At 36.9% G+C, this 17,115-nt stretch overlaps 3 protein-coding genes across 8 annotated transcripts; 1 reads left to right on the plus strand and 2 right to left on the minus strand.

The window, feature by feature from the left end:
* The first annotated feature begins 1,808 nt into the window (after positions 1 to 1,808).
* Positions 1,809 to 2,762, plus strand: LOC126603628 (protein BPS1, chloroplastic-like). Its single transcript, XM_050270546.1, has one exon. The coding sequence runs from the start codon at positions 1,809 to 1,811 to the stop codon at positions 2,760 to 2,762; it is 954 nt and encodes a 317-aa protein (XP_050126503.1).
* A 376-nt stretch (positions 2,763 to 3,138) lies between these two features.
* LOC126598701 (agamous-like MADS-box protein AGL15) lies at positions 3,139 to 7,719 on the minus strand. The gene is made up of 8 exons (XM_050265061.1): positions 7,168 to 7,719; positions 5,800 to 5,875; positions 5,034 to 5,104; positions 4,850 to 4,949; positions 4,674 to 4,715; positions 4,150 to 4,191; positions 3,864 to 4,039; positions 3,139 to 3,597 (listed from the first exon to the last, which is right to left on the minus strand). The coding sequence occupies exons 1-8, from the start codon at positions 7,347 to 7,349 to the stop codon at positions 3,513 to 3,515; spliced, it is 774 nt and encodes a 257-aa protein (XP_050121018.1). The 5' UTR covers positions 7,350 to 7,719; the 3' UTR covers positions 3,139 to 3,512.
* Positions 7,720 to 13,975: 6,256 nt separating this feature from the next.
* Positions 13,976 to 17,111, minus strand: LOC126584363 (uncharacterized). Of its 6 annotated transcripts, none has more exons than XM_050248772.1 (9): positions 16,784 to 17,111; positions 16,087 to 16,272; positions 15,889 to 16,002; positions 15,711 to 15,779; positions 15,560 to 15,579; positions 15,411 to 15,463; positions 15,236 to 15,266; positions 15,054 to 15,135; positions 13,976 to 14,493 (listed from the first exon to the last, which is right to left on the minus strand). In XM_050248772.1, the coding sequence occupies exons 1-9, from the start codon at positions 16,965 to 16,967 to the stop codon at positions 14,282 to 14,284; spliced, it is 951 nt and encodes a 316-aa protein (XP_050104729.1). In that variant the 5' UTR covers positions 16,968 to 17,111; the 3' UTR covers positions 13,976 to 14,281. The 6 variants fall into 6 exon arrangements, 5 of the variants coding, with proteins under 5 accessions (XP_050104729.1, XP_050104725.1, XP_050104737.1 ...); XM_050248768.1 differs by having other exon boundaries at positions 15,054 to 15,138; XR_007610022.1 differs by having other exon boundaries at positions 14,476 to 14,493; positions 15,240 to 15,266.
* Positions 17,112 to 17,115: the final 4 nt, after the last annotated feature.

The following is a 17,115-nucleotide window of genomic DNA, read 5'->3' on the forward strand; positions in this document are numbered from 1 at the left end:
ATCTTATATCATACTGTCAGTATTCGTTAGGTACTATTTGTATTTAATTTTAAATTTTGAAATGATTTCTAATTGCATGATATATAATAAATGAATGAGATCACGGGATTCTAAAATTCTTAGGAAAAGATCCGGCGAGGAAACCTTTCTCAATAATCCAACGTGCTGCTGCAACTTTGGACCAATAAAAGCATAGGAAGTTAGGAACCAATGTGCTGCACGGTCCACCTCCCAATTTCTTTTGCTTTTGAGGACAAGGACAAGGACAAGGAATCAATGGATATTCTTCACCCATGACTTTATCCAAAACTACTATTTCTATTTCTGTCTAATCTGAAAAAGGCTGAAATTTTGCTTTTTCTTATGAGAGTGGAAAACAAGCATAGGATTCTATTCTACTATTCTACTGTCTTTTGAAATAGGATTCTCTCCGGATTCCTCTTATCTGAATTTTCCGAATTCTTTAACTCTGAAGCTAGAGAGAGAGATGGAAAAGAGGGAAGAAGATGAACAAAAGAAGGTGAACATGGAAGAAAATAAAAGAAGATGATTAGAAGAAGTGAAGATGAACTGAATAAGGTGAAGGTGAACACGAAATAATTTCTGACCGTTCGATTTTCAGATGAACAGACAGCATTAAAGGGTTCGAATGGAAGAGATCGGAGAGGATCTGATTCCATGTGTTTTGAGCTTGTATTTGTTCAAAAACCATGTCTTTTTTTAGATATTTGAGTTGTAACTTGGGTTTAGACTTTACACTAGAAAAATCAGTTGTAAAAAAATTGATACTAGATAGAACTATAAAGTGATGCAATCATGAAGAAAAAAAATTATGTAATCGCAAAAAAAAAAAATGCAAATTGGTTTTGAGCTGGACACCAACTCCTAACGCGATATCACTCATCCTCTTGTTTCTATCCCTTTAATTAATTTATTTATTTGAATTCTCAAAATTCAAGACTATAGATGAAATAAAAGAAGTGAGGGTGGAGAAAAGAAGAATGAGACAATCACTTTTTTCTAGCAACATGTGCTCTTATGTCATTTAATATGTGTTATTCACATATCATGTCACAAATAAAAACACTTACACAGAAATATGTGTAGAATAAATACATCTATCGTTGGAGTACAAAACTTATTATTAACGTTTTAAGTTGTTGAACCATTTCACTTGATTTTCAATTGCTTTTGAATCCGATGCTCCAGTTGGCAAATACAAAATGAACAGTGTCAATCTCCATTTCTTCATCCTTCCTGTACGTAGCTTGCATCTGAAGGCAACACCAAGTGGATCCAGTTGCCCCATATCGTGTCTTTCAAGGATACGTCCAAACAAAACAAGATAAGAACATTTGACCGCCGCCAATATTTTATACTTCTCAGTTTGGAATGCCCGGTGTACTTTCGGCTTACCTTTATGAACTGGATTTCTTCCGACCCAAATAAACTGAGTTTAATGATCAAAGGATTCAGATCGTTGAAATTTGATCAAACGGTTACAATTATTATAATTTTTAATGAATTTTCTATTTGCAACTGTTAAATCAAATTTCAATTATTTGAATTATTTGCTCAAGAGATTCGGTGAATTTGGGTCTGAAGGGGATCCGGTTCCTTCCTTTATGTTGCGCACGCACGCAGACCTGGTTTTCCACTCTTTCTGTGTCTATCTGTTCAGCCAACAAAAACACGCCACGTGGAATTTTCTAACCCACACCCAACAACATAAAATCTTACAAGCCCACATTTTCCAAAAACTCGCCACATAAACTTTCCAAAACCGAAACCGTAGTTTGCAAATTGCAATGGTTCTCTTGTTGCAAAAGTTTAACCAAATCTGCACCAAGCTGGCGAATCACCACCACCACAACCACCACCCGTCGCAACCCGCCTTATCGGCATCTATGGAGGCCTTCCAAACCCATGTTTCAAATTCCCTGAAAAAATTGTTGCCCCTGAGTTCATCAAAATCTGCAGGATCAGAGATTCCATCATTTCCATGGATTCAGCAGTGTTTTGAGCTGGTGCCTATCATCCAAAGTGCTTTTGCAAAGCTGGTTGTGGAAGTAGACTTTCCCATGAGCAAATGGGAAGCTGCTTCTGTGGATAGGTATCTCAAATACTCTTTGAGTCTGTTGGAGCTGTGCAATTCTGTCAGTTCTTCTCTGTCTAATCTCGGGAAGGCTAGGGTTTCCCTGGCTCATGGCTTGAGCCTGGTGGAGAATTCATCGCCTTCTTCGGCTTTGGAGCATCTGAAGGCAATCCAATTCCAACCAAAGGGTTTGAGCAAGGGAATCAGATTCCAAGGAAATGAAGAGGTTGGGAAAGGAAGTTGCTTGATTAGCAAGGAAACAGTGATTCATCAAGCTTTGGATATTATGCAGGGAATGGTATTTTGGGTGGGCGGGATTTTGATGTCTGGATTAGCTGGGAATCCCGAACCATACTTGGAGGTGAGGAATTCAAGTAGAAGGATTGTTGACCCGTTGCTTTCGGGGTTAAATTCGAGACTGGATGAAATAATGGAGAGAAATGGTGGATTGAAGGAGGTGAAGGAGCTTAATGATGCAGTGGCGGGTCTTGCTGCGGCAATCAGAACTGGAAAAAACAGTGGAGCAGAAGCTGAGGAATTGAGAAGAAGATTAGAGGTGTTTGAGAAGTTCGTGGATGGTTTGGGAAAGGAGGTGGATTCCGTCTTCGACAAGGTTTTGGCTGGGAGAAATCAATTGCTCAATGGCCTTCCACAGCAGAAGAAATAGAGATCAATTGTATAATTTACTGTGTACAGAACATTGTTGTATTTTGATTGATTTTAGTTTGTAAATTAGAGTTTGTATATTGCAAAAATAAAGTTAAAACTCGCATTTCTAATGATCGAACCAATGTTTATTTTGTTTTCGAAAATGTAGAAGCCGGATAAACAATAAAAGTACAGGACACTTTGTTTTTGGTACATTTCGGGGAGAACCAGCTCGCTCTGAGTTCGAGCGGCATTTCACCCTTAACCATGCACAACTCATCCGCGGATTCTTCAACGTCAGTCGGTTTAGACTTCACATAAACGCAGACCATTTTATGCAACCATAAAGGGTTTGGTATTCTCTATAACATTGGTGTATAATTTGAACCTTTCAATTTCAAATAATGGCTGAGATTAAGAAACTTCAGAAAGTACTCTAGGTGCTCTAAAGATCTTGATCCGACTACAAAAGGGGAGCTAAAACTTGCAATTTCGAAAACAGACAAGCATTTTCCTTTGTTTCTTTTCTCTGACCTGAAAGAACAAACAAACCAAATAGTAAAAACTAACTAGGACATTTTTCTCTTCATCCGCCAAACCTTCCCAGGAAAGGAACTTCTATGTCACCACATCGATGATTTTGGCATCGTCTAACGATTCTACACTCTCTTTTACAAGGTACTGACCTTTCAACAAACTAAACTCTCGATTGTATCACCTTCATCTCTAGCATCTGTTGATTCTACAGAAAAGAGATCCTCATAAACAATTACAGACCTAATTGGCTCCCTGAGTCATTGGATTGGGCTTCTCTTTCTGGAGCTTTCCTCTTCCCATAAGCATCACTTGGCAGCCTAGCAAAACGATAAAGTAAATGTAAAACCGACAGAGTAAGAGAGCAAAGTTCATTTTCACTTGAGAAACTTCTTTCAAATCATTTGTAAATCGAAAAATTGTATAAGGAATTAAAGTTGAAGTTTTCTTAACAGGACCAGGGCATATTTCGGTTTACTCATCGCCTTGCAGTAAAAATGGTACACTTGAGCATACGACTACTTATTACAGATGAGTTCGATATTAGAATGAAAAATTAAGTTTGTTATTAAGGAAAGAACGGTACCCTAGCTGCAAGGTGGTGTCAGAATCGCCATTCTGAAATGCAAAATTGCTGACCAAATCAGGACTACTTGTGACACCACGGTTGACAAGGCATTTCCTTTTCTCCACTGGATAATATTCAATGAAAGAGCGGACTGCTCGGTCAGTTTGTGGAAACAAACACCGAAGCTCCTCAACCTACATAGTAAGAATATGCCAGAGTAGACATTGCGTAAGAGAAAATCACTCAAAGACCAGGTAACGTGAAACCGATAAAATTTGCATATAGCATGAAGAATGTTATTTGCCTGTCTGCGCAACGTTTCATTCTCAAGTACAGCACGCTGTTCCTGGAGGAAACAAAGTAGATGACAAATTAAAACCTGAATTTTCCCTTTTTATGACACCACTGGCAAAGATGCAAGGTCATAGTGCAACTTTTACCATGAAGCCAAACTTTTTAAACCACAACAGAAGTAATTATAAATGTTTAACTTCCCAATCTAGATTAGTTACTTTCTTCCTTCTCCTTTCGCCTTTTCAATTTGCAGAATGTTGTGTGTTTTTATCATTTTTATCCCTCTTTCTATCCGTCTTTTGCTTTAAATCACTGTTTGTATCCTCAGTTCAAATTCAAAGAAAAAGTAGCTCATTTAGAACAATAATATATTAAGTGAACTGAAACTGAAATTCTATGTCTCATATGTTTTGCGGGATTGAATATTATTCATTAGTTCTTTAGAACACTGATACTTCAACTTGCTGCTCAATGCTACTGCTTACATCTCAAGCTTCAACTAAGACTCGGTGCTAATTCGGTACTTCCACATACCTGTATTCTTGATTGCTCTAGTTGCTCCGTCAGTAATTGCTCCTGAAATATTAGAACATCTACTTAGGCCTTACAGATTACAGAAATGAGTAGATGTTAATCTGCAATACAATCTGACATCCCTACTGAAAAACTTAAAAAGAAAATAACGAAAAAGTGGAAATTATAATTTGTACCTTCCTCTCCTTCACTGCAAGTAATCCTTCATTCAATTGCTGTTCTAGTTGCTGCAATTCTTTTAAGCTCAAACCAGTCAATTCCTTACCCAATAGCCTTCTACACGATCAGAAAATAATAATCTTATACGCATGACTCCAAAACTCGAAAAATATTAGATCTAATAATTGAGTAAATACATACAACTGTTTCTTTTGTAGATTTGCATATTCATCCTTTAGATTATCCAGCTCCTTGGAGTCTTGCTTCTGAATCTACAAATAGGAGAAAAACAAAGTTGTTGGAAGAAAAAACATATAATACGACGAACAGACAAAATTTTCAAGGAAGGTACTGCTCAGATATATGTCTCAACAACAATCATCTCATGCAGGCCAAAGCTTTATAAAAAGAACATCGTGTTTCAATACTCTTTTTCGTATATAGTGCATTGTTGAAACAACTTGTGCAAAAACAGGGTACTGTTTACTATGGCCTTCGGTCCTTTTATGAACTTACAGTGGCTATGTGGCTTCACTCTTTATATATTCACTATTTTGTTTTAATCCTACTGCAAAATTAAACATTGTTACCAGAAGCAGAACAATACTTAGAACCTTTCATAATTTTAAACCCAAAACTCTACCAAAGTTCATCGTGTTACCAACTCTATCCGCAAAGATCAGAATAATTTTTGGAAATGTTATGGGAGGTCCTTGCTCCTAGGGAGATTAGCATAATTTACCTAGGAAAAAAGAACAATTTTGAACATATGAAACATTTGCACAATCATCTGTTGCACTTCGTCAAAGTTCCATAAAAATGACTGACACGCAACAGGAGGACAAGCAAAATAACGCAGGAAAAACCAAAAGACAACAAATCAAAAAATTTGTCCATCTAAAATTTGAAGTGCTACAATATAAAAGATCAACTAGTGTCAAGTACATAAACTTGTTAAGATGGATACCTCTGCCTTGCCTTCTTCTGGTGCATCTTCTGAAGAATCTAAACACTTGTTGTATCTTGAAAGAGTTTGTCTCATACTACAAAAAGAAGAACAAATAAACATCAACACTAGTGTTCTTTTTATACATGCAGGGCACAGTTAATTTCAACTTCATCGTTTCATTTGCACCAACAATTCTAAGTTGCTTCACAAGGTAAATGCAACCACCCAAATGAGTTTGCCCAAAATTTCCAGAAAACAAAAATATAGCAGAAAGACAAACATGGTTCCGTGGAAATCTGAACCAATATCCATATTACAAGCTCATCAGCCAAAACATTGCTTCATTCCTCAATTCATGTTTAAACTAAAGAGCTACTAAATGCTGGCTTATTGCCAGTGAAGCATTTCAGATGGATCGATCTGATGGAGGAAGGAAGCACCTTCAACATAGAGTGTAGGGCATCTTTAGAGGATAATTAAAGGCTTTCTCACAACAGCATTGCATCAGGTATTTCAAACTAAGACAAAAAAATTTAAATTCAAATTTAATACCCCATTTTAATACAATGTAGCTCAACTTGGACAAGAAAAAAACACATCTGGACATTCTGATCCCTACAATCAACCACAGCCCACTTTATAAGATGCACAAAGGAGCAACAACCAAACAGCGAGGGAGTTTCAACTTTGACGGAGTTAAAAAAAAAGTGGAAGTTCTTTCAATTCTGCTATCTGATTAAGCACTAAATTCACCAGAGCTATCAGCTGAAATTGGCCTTTCTGATAGTTCAGCATCAACAATACTAGTAGCTTACCAAGGTCCATTGCTGATTCAATTGATCAAACATCATAAAAGTGGAACAAAATCCACTCAAAGTCTCAGAAAAATACTTGCAAACACGACAATGTTAACCAATATACTCAAATATTTGCACTACCACTTCAAAATTTGTTCATAAGAAGATCACATCATAGGAGAAATCGCCCCCAAATCAACAATTATAAGATTACAGGCAACAGGGTAGGGAAGAATTTATAAGAAAATAAAACCCAAGTTCATTAATAAAATGACCATCCTAGACATTCACACAAACTAAGAAAAAGGGAAAAGGGGAACAGTAGCATCCACTAGTCCCTAAAACAAAATAAAAACAATAAATACTGAAGAGAGAAAAAAATCAACAGTAAAAAATGGAAAAACCAAAACCCCCAGATAAATTCATATTCAAAGACAAAAGCTCTTTCCAAAAAAAAAAAGAGGAAACCCATCAGAGAAACATGATCAGAAACACATGCATGAACCTAAAAAATTCAGAAGAAGAAAAAAAAAAAGGAAAATTTGGACCCACAATTTAAAAAGTAAAAAGTAAAAATTCAGAAGCGTACCCAGCACTTGAAAATTCAAAAAGCCTTCCAGTATTGGAGAAGATAATGACAGCAACCTCAGCATCACAGAGAATAGCCAATTCCTGAGCTTTTTTGAGCAGCCCAGAACGTCTCTTTGAGAATGTGACTTGTCTGCTATTTGCATTCTCAATCCTTTTGATCTCAATCTTCCCCCTTCCCATTTTTTCTCTCAAGTTCTCAATAACCCCTCTAACATAAAATAAATTAAAAAAAAAACCCCAAATGCGCAAATGCTCAAAAACCCAGAAACGGAGCCAACTTTAGCAGAAAAACTTGAATACCAATTCAAAATCTTTCTGGGTTTTCTCTCTTTCTCTCTCTAAAACTAAAAGTCCAAAAGAGGTGTGTGCTGTTTCTCTCTCCCCACTCTCTCTCTATCTAGGAGGCGTTGTTCGGAGGGTTTGGCTCCTTGGGAAAGAGGGGGGTTGCCAAAATTAGATTGGGGAGAAGATAAAGGGGCGTGCGTGTATGTGTGTGGGTTGGTGTTGGTGTGAGAGAGAAATAGAAAGAGAGAGAGCGATTTTACCCCAAATGGCGAAAGCTTGGAAACGGCAAGTTTGCATGGCTCTGTTTACTATTTAGAGAGTGGATGCATGACTCTGTTTTCCCACATTTGGCATTGCGGGCCCCACTTTTATTTCCTTACCATTTATTTATTTATTATTACTGCGTTATTATTTTGAGATGGAAACTCTGTTTAGTCGGTCTTGCTTGTGGGTCCCACTTGGACGTTTCAAAACTTAATTTATGTAAGTCGTGAATTGCATGTGGTCATTTTCTTCACCTTTATACGTCTTCGATATAAACTATTCTGAATTTGGATTTGGATCCTACCTTAATCTAATTTGTAGGGATTCTAAGGATTTTCACATCTTAACCATTCATCGTGTATTATGTGGTTACAAATTATTTGAAATTTTTTATTTAAAATTAAACATAAATAATACTTGATAAAAACTAACCGCATGATGTACGATGAACGGTTAGGATATGGGAACCTTAGAATCCCCACAAAATGAATACAGAGAGAATCCTCTTCCTCTGAATTTAGTGTAAATAATCATTATTTATTAAAAAAATACTTGATTTGTTTTTAATTGTCTACAATTTAGTGGTATTTTTCTTTACTGGTAAATGAAAGGTCTTAAGTTCAATTTTCACCATAGGCGAATTTGAATTGCATTATTATAGTTAGCACATCGTAAAATTTGATGCATTCTTCTGTCCTTTAGTGTAAATAATATCGTTTTTAGAAGGTAAAAAAAAAGTGCTAGGTATAATAAATCCATTGCCAAAATTTGAGAGGGAAATTTTGTGTGGTTTTTCTATTTTGGGAGGGAGAGAGTGCATGACTAATGCCTTTGCTATCCAATTTGCCACATTTGTATTTGGGCCTATGTTGTGGAGCCCAGTTTGGGCATTTCAATTTTTGTCTTTGTTTTCCCTATTTGCCACGTCTAGAAGTTTTTGGTTACATTCAACTATTTAAGTGTTTCATTTAGTAAAGCCATTTCCAATTTTAGACTAGAGAAGAATTGGCTAGTTGCTTTGGAAAATCACTTTTGCATTACTTCCAATTTTCGAGAATTGGTCATTGCCTAGTTTGTTTGTAGAAACACTAAAAGCACTTCTTTTCTTTGAAGTAATGCTTAAAGTGGGAAGGGTCTCATTACTCATTGGGCTAGCAAACTATCTTTTCCCTGGGTTAAGTGATTTTTTTGCTGCATATAGTTTTGGGGTAGAGAAGGGTTATAAGTGTGTAACATTCATAAATAAATATGTGTATAAATATATCATGCATACATGCAAATTTTTAGGTTTTAAGTTTAACCATTCTTATTCTTGGAATTTTCTTTTAAATTTGTCCAAGTGCCTATTATAGTAAGAGTTTGGATCCTCGCTGGATCCTCTTTGTGAGGATTCCGAAGATTTTTTAATAGTGTCCGTTCATCGTACATCGTGCAGTCAGAAATCATTTGAAATATTTTTATTTAAAAATAAACATAAACAATACTTGACAAAAACTGACCGCATGATGTACGATGAATGGACACGATTCATAGATCCCTAGGATCCTCACCAAAAGGATCCGGAGAGGATCATGTTGCTTATAGTAAACTATGTATTTAGTAGTAAATCTTTTAGATGACGAAACAAGTTAAATTTGTCATGAGGAATTAATTTTCGAGGAATTGCAATAGTTATTGTTATCGATTGACTATTTGAAGTTTTATCAGCCTCTTCACAGCATATACGATTCCTTTTGTTTAAGTTTCGTTACTTTAGAGTTGATACATGTGACCCCACTTAGTGGAATAAAATTTGATTGTTGTTATTGTTCATTACTTTGTCATTGTAATGAAGTTAGTGGCTCACCACTTTTAATTAGTGTTACTAGTATAACCCCATACACTTTGTGTGTGTGAAATTTTTTACTTTTGTTTTTAAAATTGAAGGAGAGAAGAAGAGAGTGAGAGAGAACATGAGAGTGGGGAGAGAGGGAGATATATATATTTTTTTCATAAAATTAGAGATAATAAAATCAAGGCTTAAACAAGAAATAACAAAATTTTGTTTTGTAAAATTACGTTATTGTCTTTAACTTTTTTGTTGTGGTAGAAGGCAAAAATGTCTTAACACTCTTCAACTTATCTGCATTGTTATCATCTGAAGTTCAAACTACATTTATATTTTGCTCACTCATTTTCGCTAAAACTATTATTTATTTACATATTTTCGCTAGAACTGTCATTTATTTACATTACCAACCTTCATATTTTCAATCTGTAACAGACAAAAGAAAACATCTCCATGTGAGAAGAAAAATTTTAGTTCTACGAAAAGTATTTTGACAATGCAGAACCCCACCTTTGAACACCTATTTTATTCCTCATGTGTATAAATAGTCCCCCCACCCCCAGGACACCTATTTTGTTCTTTATTGTAAATAGATTTTCACCCCACCCCCAGGACACCTATTTTGTTCTTTATTGTAAATAGATTTTCAGGTATATAAATTTCCACACACACACACACACATATATATATATATATATATATATATATATATATATATATATATATAACTTTTTACATATTTTATACAGCCGCATCCTGATAATCAGAATTTATTTTACTACAAGCTTAATTTAGTCGTAGATCTACCCAATAAATTCCTTTTTATGTTCTATTTAGTTTAACTTTTATTAAGTAGTTTAGATTTTAATTGAACTAGTTACAAGTTTGAAGTTTGGAAATTAATTATTTAAAATCCGTAGACCTTTCGAGGTCACAATTTATATTTTCAAATTGATCTCGAAACCACGAACGCGTAGACAAAAGCTGTCTGCGAGTCTGGATTATAAGGGTATAGTTACGGACGTTTGAAGTTGTGTTACTAAACTATAGATTTTAGAAATTATTTAAACTCCCACTTGGTGGAAAAAGCCCAAGGAGGTATGTGCTTTTGTGGCCAATCAGAAGTAGAGGTTGGAGGGTGGACCAATCAGAAAAGGAGGAGAGAAAGGAGGGGAAGGAGAGACCCGAAATGGGTCATTCTTTACCCGCGAATCACCATTTTTGACCCGGGCATATCTCCTTCATCCGACATCCGTTTTGGGTGATCTTGGTGTCCATGGAAAGCTCTTGACAAGTCCTACATCTATGTAGTGTTAGATTTCCATTTTTCTTTTCCATTTTTCAAGGTCGAAGCCCCAAAATGCCAAGGGTTTTTCGGCGAGTTTTCTCATTTTACGGTGATTCCGACAATGATTACCGTCTATCACCACCACCAATAGACTCCCCTCAACCCCTGGAGCAAGGCCCAAGCATTGGATGTGGCGTCGGAGTTCGTTTTGGTGATGAATCGAGGAACACCCATTTCTAAGGTTTCCGGCGGGTTTGGATGAAATTGGGACACTTTCCGGCCGAATTGGACTTGGGCATAGGTATGAAAATTGCTTGTAAAATTTGGTAATTTTTGGAAATTGTTGAATTTTCCGGTGGGTTGGGGTGGCCAATAGCCATCGGCGGCGGCGCTTTGGCCAGTGGGCCGACGATGCCTTTCTAAGTTCAATTAGATGTTCTGAATTTGTATTTGATATTTGTATGACGTGGTTTGATCGTTTGAACCTAATTTCATTATGATACATTACTTGACCAAAATATGAATCGACGATCCAACCGTTGGATCGCGATGAAATTTTAGTATGTTGTTCTAGAGGCATAATGTGGATTTTAGAAGATTACAGATCCAAAATCTGATGTGCGGTCTTCCGGATCAAATTACGTAGGGATGTGGACCCCACCGTTGATCAGAAGTTGACTTTTGGTCAATAGGTATTGAACCATTTGAATTACTAAAATTAGTATTACTAGAGACTCTGTGAGGCTTTGCGGTCTTGTCTCGGTGAGTGATTTTAATATATGTGACATGGTTATTACCCAATTTTCTTATATTAGTATCCTTTGTGGATATGACTCGGTTTTATAAATGTGTTTTCTATTAAAATGTGATTATTTTATAATTGGCCATCGATCTATTTTTATGAAATATGATTTGACTCATGGATTGGAAATATTTGTGAAAAGGTGATTTGAAGTGCGTATTGAAATGTTTATGAATTATGTTATAAATATATATTTGAAATGTTGAGAAATGCGAGGGCTAGTAGGGGACCATTACCCTAGTGTCACAGGGTTAGGTGACACCGAGTTTGCACCATGTAGCAGTGGTACATGGGTGGTCCTGCTTGGTTAATCCGCGATGGGGGACCATATTATTTATGGATCGTGCTTGGTTAATCCACGATGGGCGATCCTTATGGCCATGTATATTTAGGAATGATCATGTTTGGTTAATCCGCGATGGGTGATCACTACCTAACAATTCTAAAGGTGTGACTCTGCTTGGTTAATCTGCTATGGGGGGTCACTACCTACTTGGTTATCTTGACCCTGCTTGGTTAATCCGCAATGGGGGGTCACTAGTGGTCCTGCTTGGTTAATCCGCGATGGGGGACCATATTTTTTATGGATCATGCTTGGTTAATCCGCAATGGGCGATCCTTATGGCCATACATACTTAGGGGTGATCATGCTTGGTTAATCTGCGATGGGTGATCACTGCCTAACAGATTCGTGGGAGTGACTCTGCTTGGTTAATTTGTGATGGGGGTCACTACCTATATGGTTACTCAGGGGTGGCTCTGCTTGGTTAATCCGCTATGGGGGGCCACTTCCTATTTGGTTACTTATGTAGGCTTCGGTCGAACTGCGTCTCTCTAGCCCTAGATTTTAGTGTATTTATGAACGATAGTTTTTTAGAATCTTTGTGGTTTGAATTGGAAAAGCCGTTGGATGTCTGGGTGACTCATTCGGAGTTTTAGAGACTTGACTATGTTTTCATAATTATGAACTTATATTTGAGGTTTATAAACTGTGATCGATGGTCTTTCTTTTTATTGAATATCACATACTTGTATTATTGTCACTCACCCGAGTTTCGCAGCTTATCCGAGTGTCTGATTTGCCCAGTGTGCCATCTCCTTGATGTAGGCATGATTGTACATATGATAGGTCTTGGTAGATTACGAGAAGCCACTTGGTATTTTAGTTCCATTGAGTGGTTGAGAAACCAAGATTGTTGGATTCCATTAAGTGGTCCGGAATCCTTGCTCTTGCTCATTTCCATAAGGTTAGTCTAGAACCCTAGATTCGAGTGAATGAGAATTACCCCTAATAGATGTTGTGAATATAAATTAGAATTACCATGTTTATTACTCATAATCCAAGTAGGGAATTATATAGAGTTCCTTAGTTAAATTCGTGAAATAATAAGTTATCACAGTGATTGATTAACGTAAGTAAATGCTAAGATCATGCATTTTTTATTCATGAATTGATTAATTGACGAGATTGCGGAATGACTTTGGATATGGATGTTATTATTATGATTATTTTAGTTGATCAATGTGGCTTGAGAAGAATATTGTGCTTCGTCATTGGTTCTTTGACATATTGCATGGTATGCATTGTGATATATTGTTGAGACAAAGCGATTTATGTGATGGTTGTTTGAGTGTAGTGAAATGATGAGCTATGAATGACTTGATCCCTATTGAGGGTACGTAGGCAGTCTAACGAGGAGGCTAGATGCAACCATAAAGTATACGAAAAATTATTACGTAGTTGGATCTCGAGTTGTGCTTTGCCCATATCCCGAAGTCGGGGTATGTTAGAGATATGAGTATTTGATGACGTCACGTGTTGATCTTGAACGTATGTCGAGATCAGGGCGTGACAATTGTGGTCCCTTAACTCATCAAAACGTGTAGCTATGATCTTTTTTGTCAATTTCGTCATAATTTTGTCAAAATGAGATATGTTGGAAGGATCATTACTACAATTGGGTTAAAGTTGAGGGATCATTGCCATTTGGGTTAAAGTTGATGGACTATTTGTTGAGGGACCAATGGTAATGAATTTTTAGTTGAAGGATCATTGCTCCAATTAAGTTAAAGTTAATGGACTATTACTACAATTTACTTAAACAGTATATGATAAATAATCATCATGTAAAGGGGTGACTCGCTTTGCAAGGGTGGGAGGGAGGGGGAAACGTCTATCATATGCAACTTTACCCTCACTTTGCAAGAAATTGTTTCCACGACTTGAACCCATGACCTTTCGGTCACAAAGAAACAACATTTCCATTATGCTAACGCTCGCCCTCATAAACAACCATCACATAATTGAGAAAAACCGAGTAAAAATGTTAAAAAAAAAAAAAGCTAATATCAGAATTTTATTTTGTAAGTGTTCTCGGTAGCCACTTAGTGCTAACTGATACAATACAAGAAACCAAAAGATGAGGACAATGTGTCCATGGGGGCTTTTATTTTATTGAGTCATTTGTTTTAGAATTTCATGCCTAAGATCTAGGCAGATGCACTGAACAAAATCCTCTCTTACAGACACCCCAAGGACGAACACGATTAGCAGGTGGTACAATACTACTTACCATACAAATGACGACGATACGCGCTTGAATGCTAGTATACAGGGCACGAGCTATCTTCGCTGCAAGTGACTACTATAAGTCATCAACTGTCAATTGACCCAAGCCGTCAGTTGATGGATTACCTAGCTCCGCATCGTCCTTTTTACACACATATATGAAGTGACAATCTGGATCTTCCAAAACAAAATCAGCTGGAAGTAAGCCCTTCTCGGTGATAGGAACAGGTTCCAGATCTGATTTTGATGACAAACCACAGCCTTCAGGCGTTTGGAATCCTGGTCTGGCTGTGAAACAATAGTCACAAGGACACAAAAAACTAGATAAGGCACCTCTATCAGGAATCGTAAACACTGAATTAACAAGCAAATTCATAGAGTTATCGTCTCTGTTTGACTGTTTGTTGACTATCCAAGAAAGATCCCAGGAAAAGGTGAGTACAGCCTAGTTTACTACTCGAAAAATACTCAGCTTGCATGTATGCTATGCACAAGCAACAAATATATGAAGCTCGGACAATATGGACTGAAATTCCTAACTGAATAAACCAAAATCTTGTACCATTAATCTTGTACATAGATGTGGGACAACAAAAATCTCGTACCATTATACTTGAACGGATGTTCACCATGTGTTATAATTGCCTCAAACTCACTAACAAAATATGACCATTTGGCATTGAAAGATACATAAAACGAAATTTAACTAAAAATCACAAGCAATTATCAAACATATTCAAATAACATGGAAGCAAGATCACTTTTGGCGAACTAACTGAATGAGGGGGAACTGTAGATATTTGAACAGCAAGAAAAAGACGACTATTATGAAAGGAAAATAAACTTACGTATAGTGTACAAACAAACTTTCCAGTTGTACACTGGCCGTCTCAAATGAGGCATTCTTACTTTAGGATCACCGTACGTTATCTGCTATGTAGAAGTTTAAGAACAGATCATATATTTTTAGCTTTCAATAAAAGAAAGAACATTGAGAAATATAAAGCTTCATTTAAGGATGCACAGTTACCAACATATAGATCCCTCCAGGTTTAAGAAGCCTACAAGAAAAAATAACAACTAGGATTGATGAAGGAATATAAAAGCAAACGATAATTAGCAAAGTTTAAATGGAAAAAGAAATTGTGAAATGGTCGAGTAATATAAGAAATTGCATCTGTAAATTGAGTCTTAAAGTCTACAACCTGCTCACTTCCCCTAACATTTGAGCAGCACTAATTGGAGCATCGTTACCACACTAGAAACATAAGCACAAATAAGAGAATCAGAGTGCGCCCAGTAATGACTAGGAGGAGTCATAAGAACATCACAACATGCATCAGACGATTCATACCATCAGTGAATCAAGAGTTCCTTTGACAGACCACAAACCACAGGTGCAAAAGGTGATGACAGCAACAAGGGTTTACCAAGACGTTAAACAGAAAATTAGTACACAACATTGTATATTTCTAAAATGAGTACACAAAGAAATAGATTCATACCTTTATCAATGACACCGTCAAACAAATCATCAGGGAAGAAACTCATATCTCTAACATCCATTTGCATGTCTATACGATCCATATAGGAAACATACCTAGAGTCTCCAATAGTTACTAATAAAAAAACAGATAAAAGTAGTTCTAGAGATTTTGATGAAGTAGATTCCCAAAAGGATACATTTCAGCTGAGGTATGTGCTCATATGTGCTTATCATCATGTCGATAGCCACTGATGAAATGTCAATGTTCATTATGTCTTCATATCCATCCTTGACCATGTCCTCGGACATAACTGGGAAAGAGAACATTTTTCCATCATTACCTTAGTCAACAACTACACAGAACCATAGGAAGTATCTTAATACAACGAAATCACAGATGTCAGGGTGCCCTCTGGTTAGACACCGCATAACTGGCATCAAAATCTTTCTCCTACGGATGGCAAGGACAATGCCACTTTTAGGGACCCTAACTGCATCCGGTACACTATTACCTTCAACATCAAATTTGCTAAATAGTGGGAAAGAAAATGATTCTTTGCAACTTTTTTTCATTCTATGACCTACACGGAATGCATCCGCCGTGGCAATCATATATCTATCAAACAAAACAGAGGGAAAACACAAAACAAAACCTTAATATGGGGAATTTATACTCATGCCAAAATCCCCAAAATAAAAGGGGTCAAATTTGAGTAGACAATGTTCAACCAACCACTGCAGTAACCCTAAACCCCAATTTCTCTGTTTTTTACCATAACTTCTCAATAATTAAAAAAACCTAGCTCAAAATTACCAAAAAAATAGCTAAAATGCAGCGGGAATGATCAGAACAACTGGATTTCTGAAACCAATACTCTTAACAAAAGTCTCAATAAATAAATACAAGCACAACGATCAGTCAATGAGCCAAATTCCCACATCAAAAAAATTTCTTTTCTGCACTTTCCTCTGAGTTTCTCAGCAACCAAACAGAGCAGTTAAAGTAGAGAGTCAGTATATATATAGAAAACAAAAGGGGAAGGGAAGAAAAAGAGAATAAGGGAAATGCGTGGGTGGGTGGAAAAAGAGTACCGGCATTGCCGCAGCCGACCATGAGAACAGAAGAGGAGATGGGGATGAAGTGGCGGACGAAAGGGCGGAGGGAAGAGTAGCGCTGGTACCAGTCGAAGGAGCCACCTTCTTGGACGTAGCGGGCGTCCCAGTAGAGGGCGTCGCCATAGTTGTAGGTGTTGCAGCTCGACTCGTCCCTCAACATCTCCTTTTGCTGCTGCTGCTGCTCTGATGATTTCAGTGGATTTGACTAGACTTCAGTTGGTGAACAGTCGACGAAAGGAAATGAAAGTACGAGACAGAGAGAGAGAGAGAGAATGGGGAAGTGAGGTCGGGCTTCGAATTGGGACTGC

This window comes from Malus sylvestris, chromosome 2 (genome assembly GCF_916048215.2).
Source record: "Malus sylvestris chromosome 2, drMalSylv7.2, whole genome shotgun sequence".
Classification (NCBI taxonomy): Eukaryota; Viridiplantae; Streptophyta; class Magnoliopsida; order Rosales; family Rosaceae; genus Malus; species Malus sylvestris.

What these genes read in the sequence shown, in the direction of transcription:
- LOC126584363 (XM_050248768.1), bottom strand. Translation starts at nt 16,967, where the DNA reads ATGTTGAGGGACGAGTCGAGCTGCAACACCTACAACTATGGCGACGCC. An exon ending in GGTCGGCTGCGGCAATGCCG is followed by an intron (nt 16,273 to 16,783) that starts GTACTCTTTTTC and finishes CATTCCGTGTAG; the next exon opens with GTCATAGAATGAAAAAAAGT. An exon ending in CAGAGGGCACCCTGACATCT is followed by an intron (nt 16,003 to 16,086) that starts GTGATTTCGTTG and finishes TCTCTTTCCCAG; the next exon opens with TTATGTCCGAGGACATGGTC.
- LOC126598701 (XM_050265061.1), bottom strand. Translation starts at nt 7,349, where the DNA reads ATGGGAAGGGGGAAGATTGAGATCAAAAGGATTGAGAATGCAAATAGC. An exon ending in TTTGAATTTTCAAGTGCTGG is followed by an intron (nt 5,876 to 7,167) that starts GTACGCTTCTGA and finishes TTCTTTTTGTAG; the next exon opens with TATGAGACAAACTCTTTCAA. An exon ending in ATGAAACGTTGCGCAGACAG is followed by an intron (nt 4,040 to 4,149) that starts GCAAATAACATT and finishes CTTACTATGTAG; the next exon opens with GTTGAGGAGCTTCGGTGTTT.
- LOC126603628 (XM_050270546.1), top strand. Translation starts at nt 1,809, where the DNA reads ATGGTTCTCTTGTTGCAAAAGTTTAACCAAATCTGCACCAAGCTGGCG.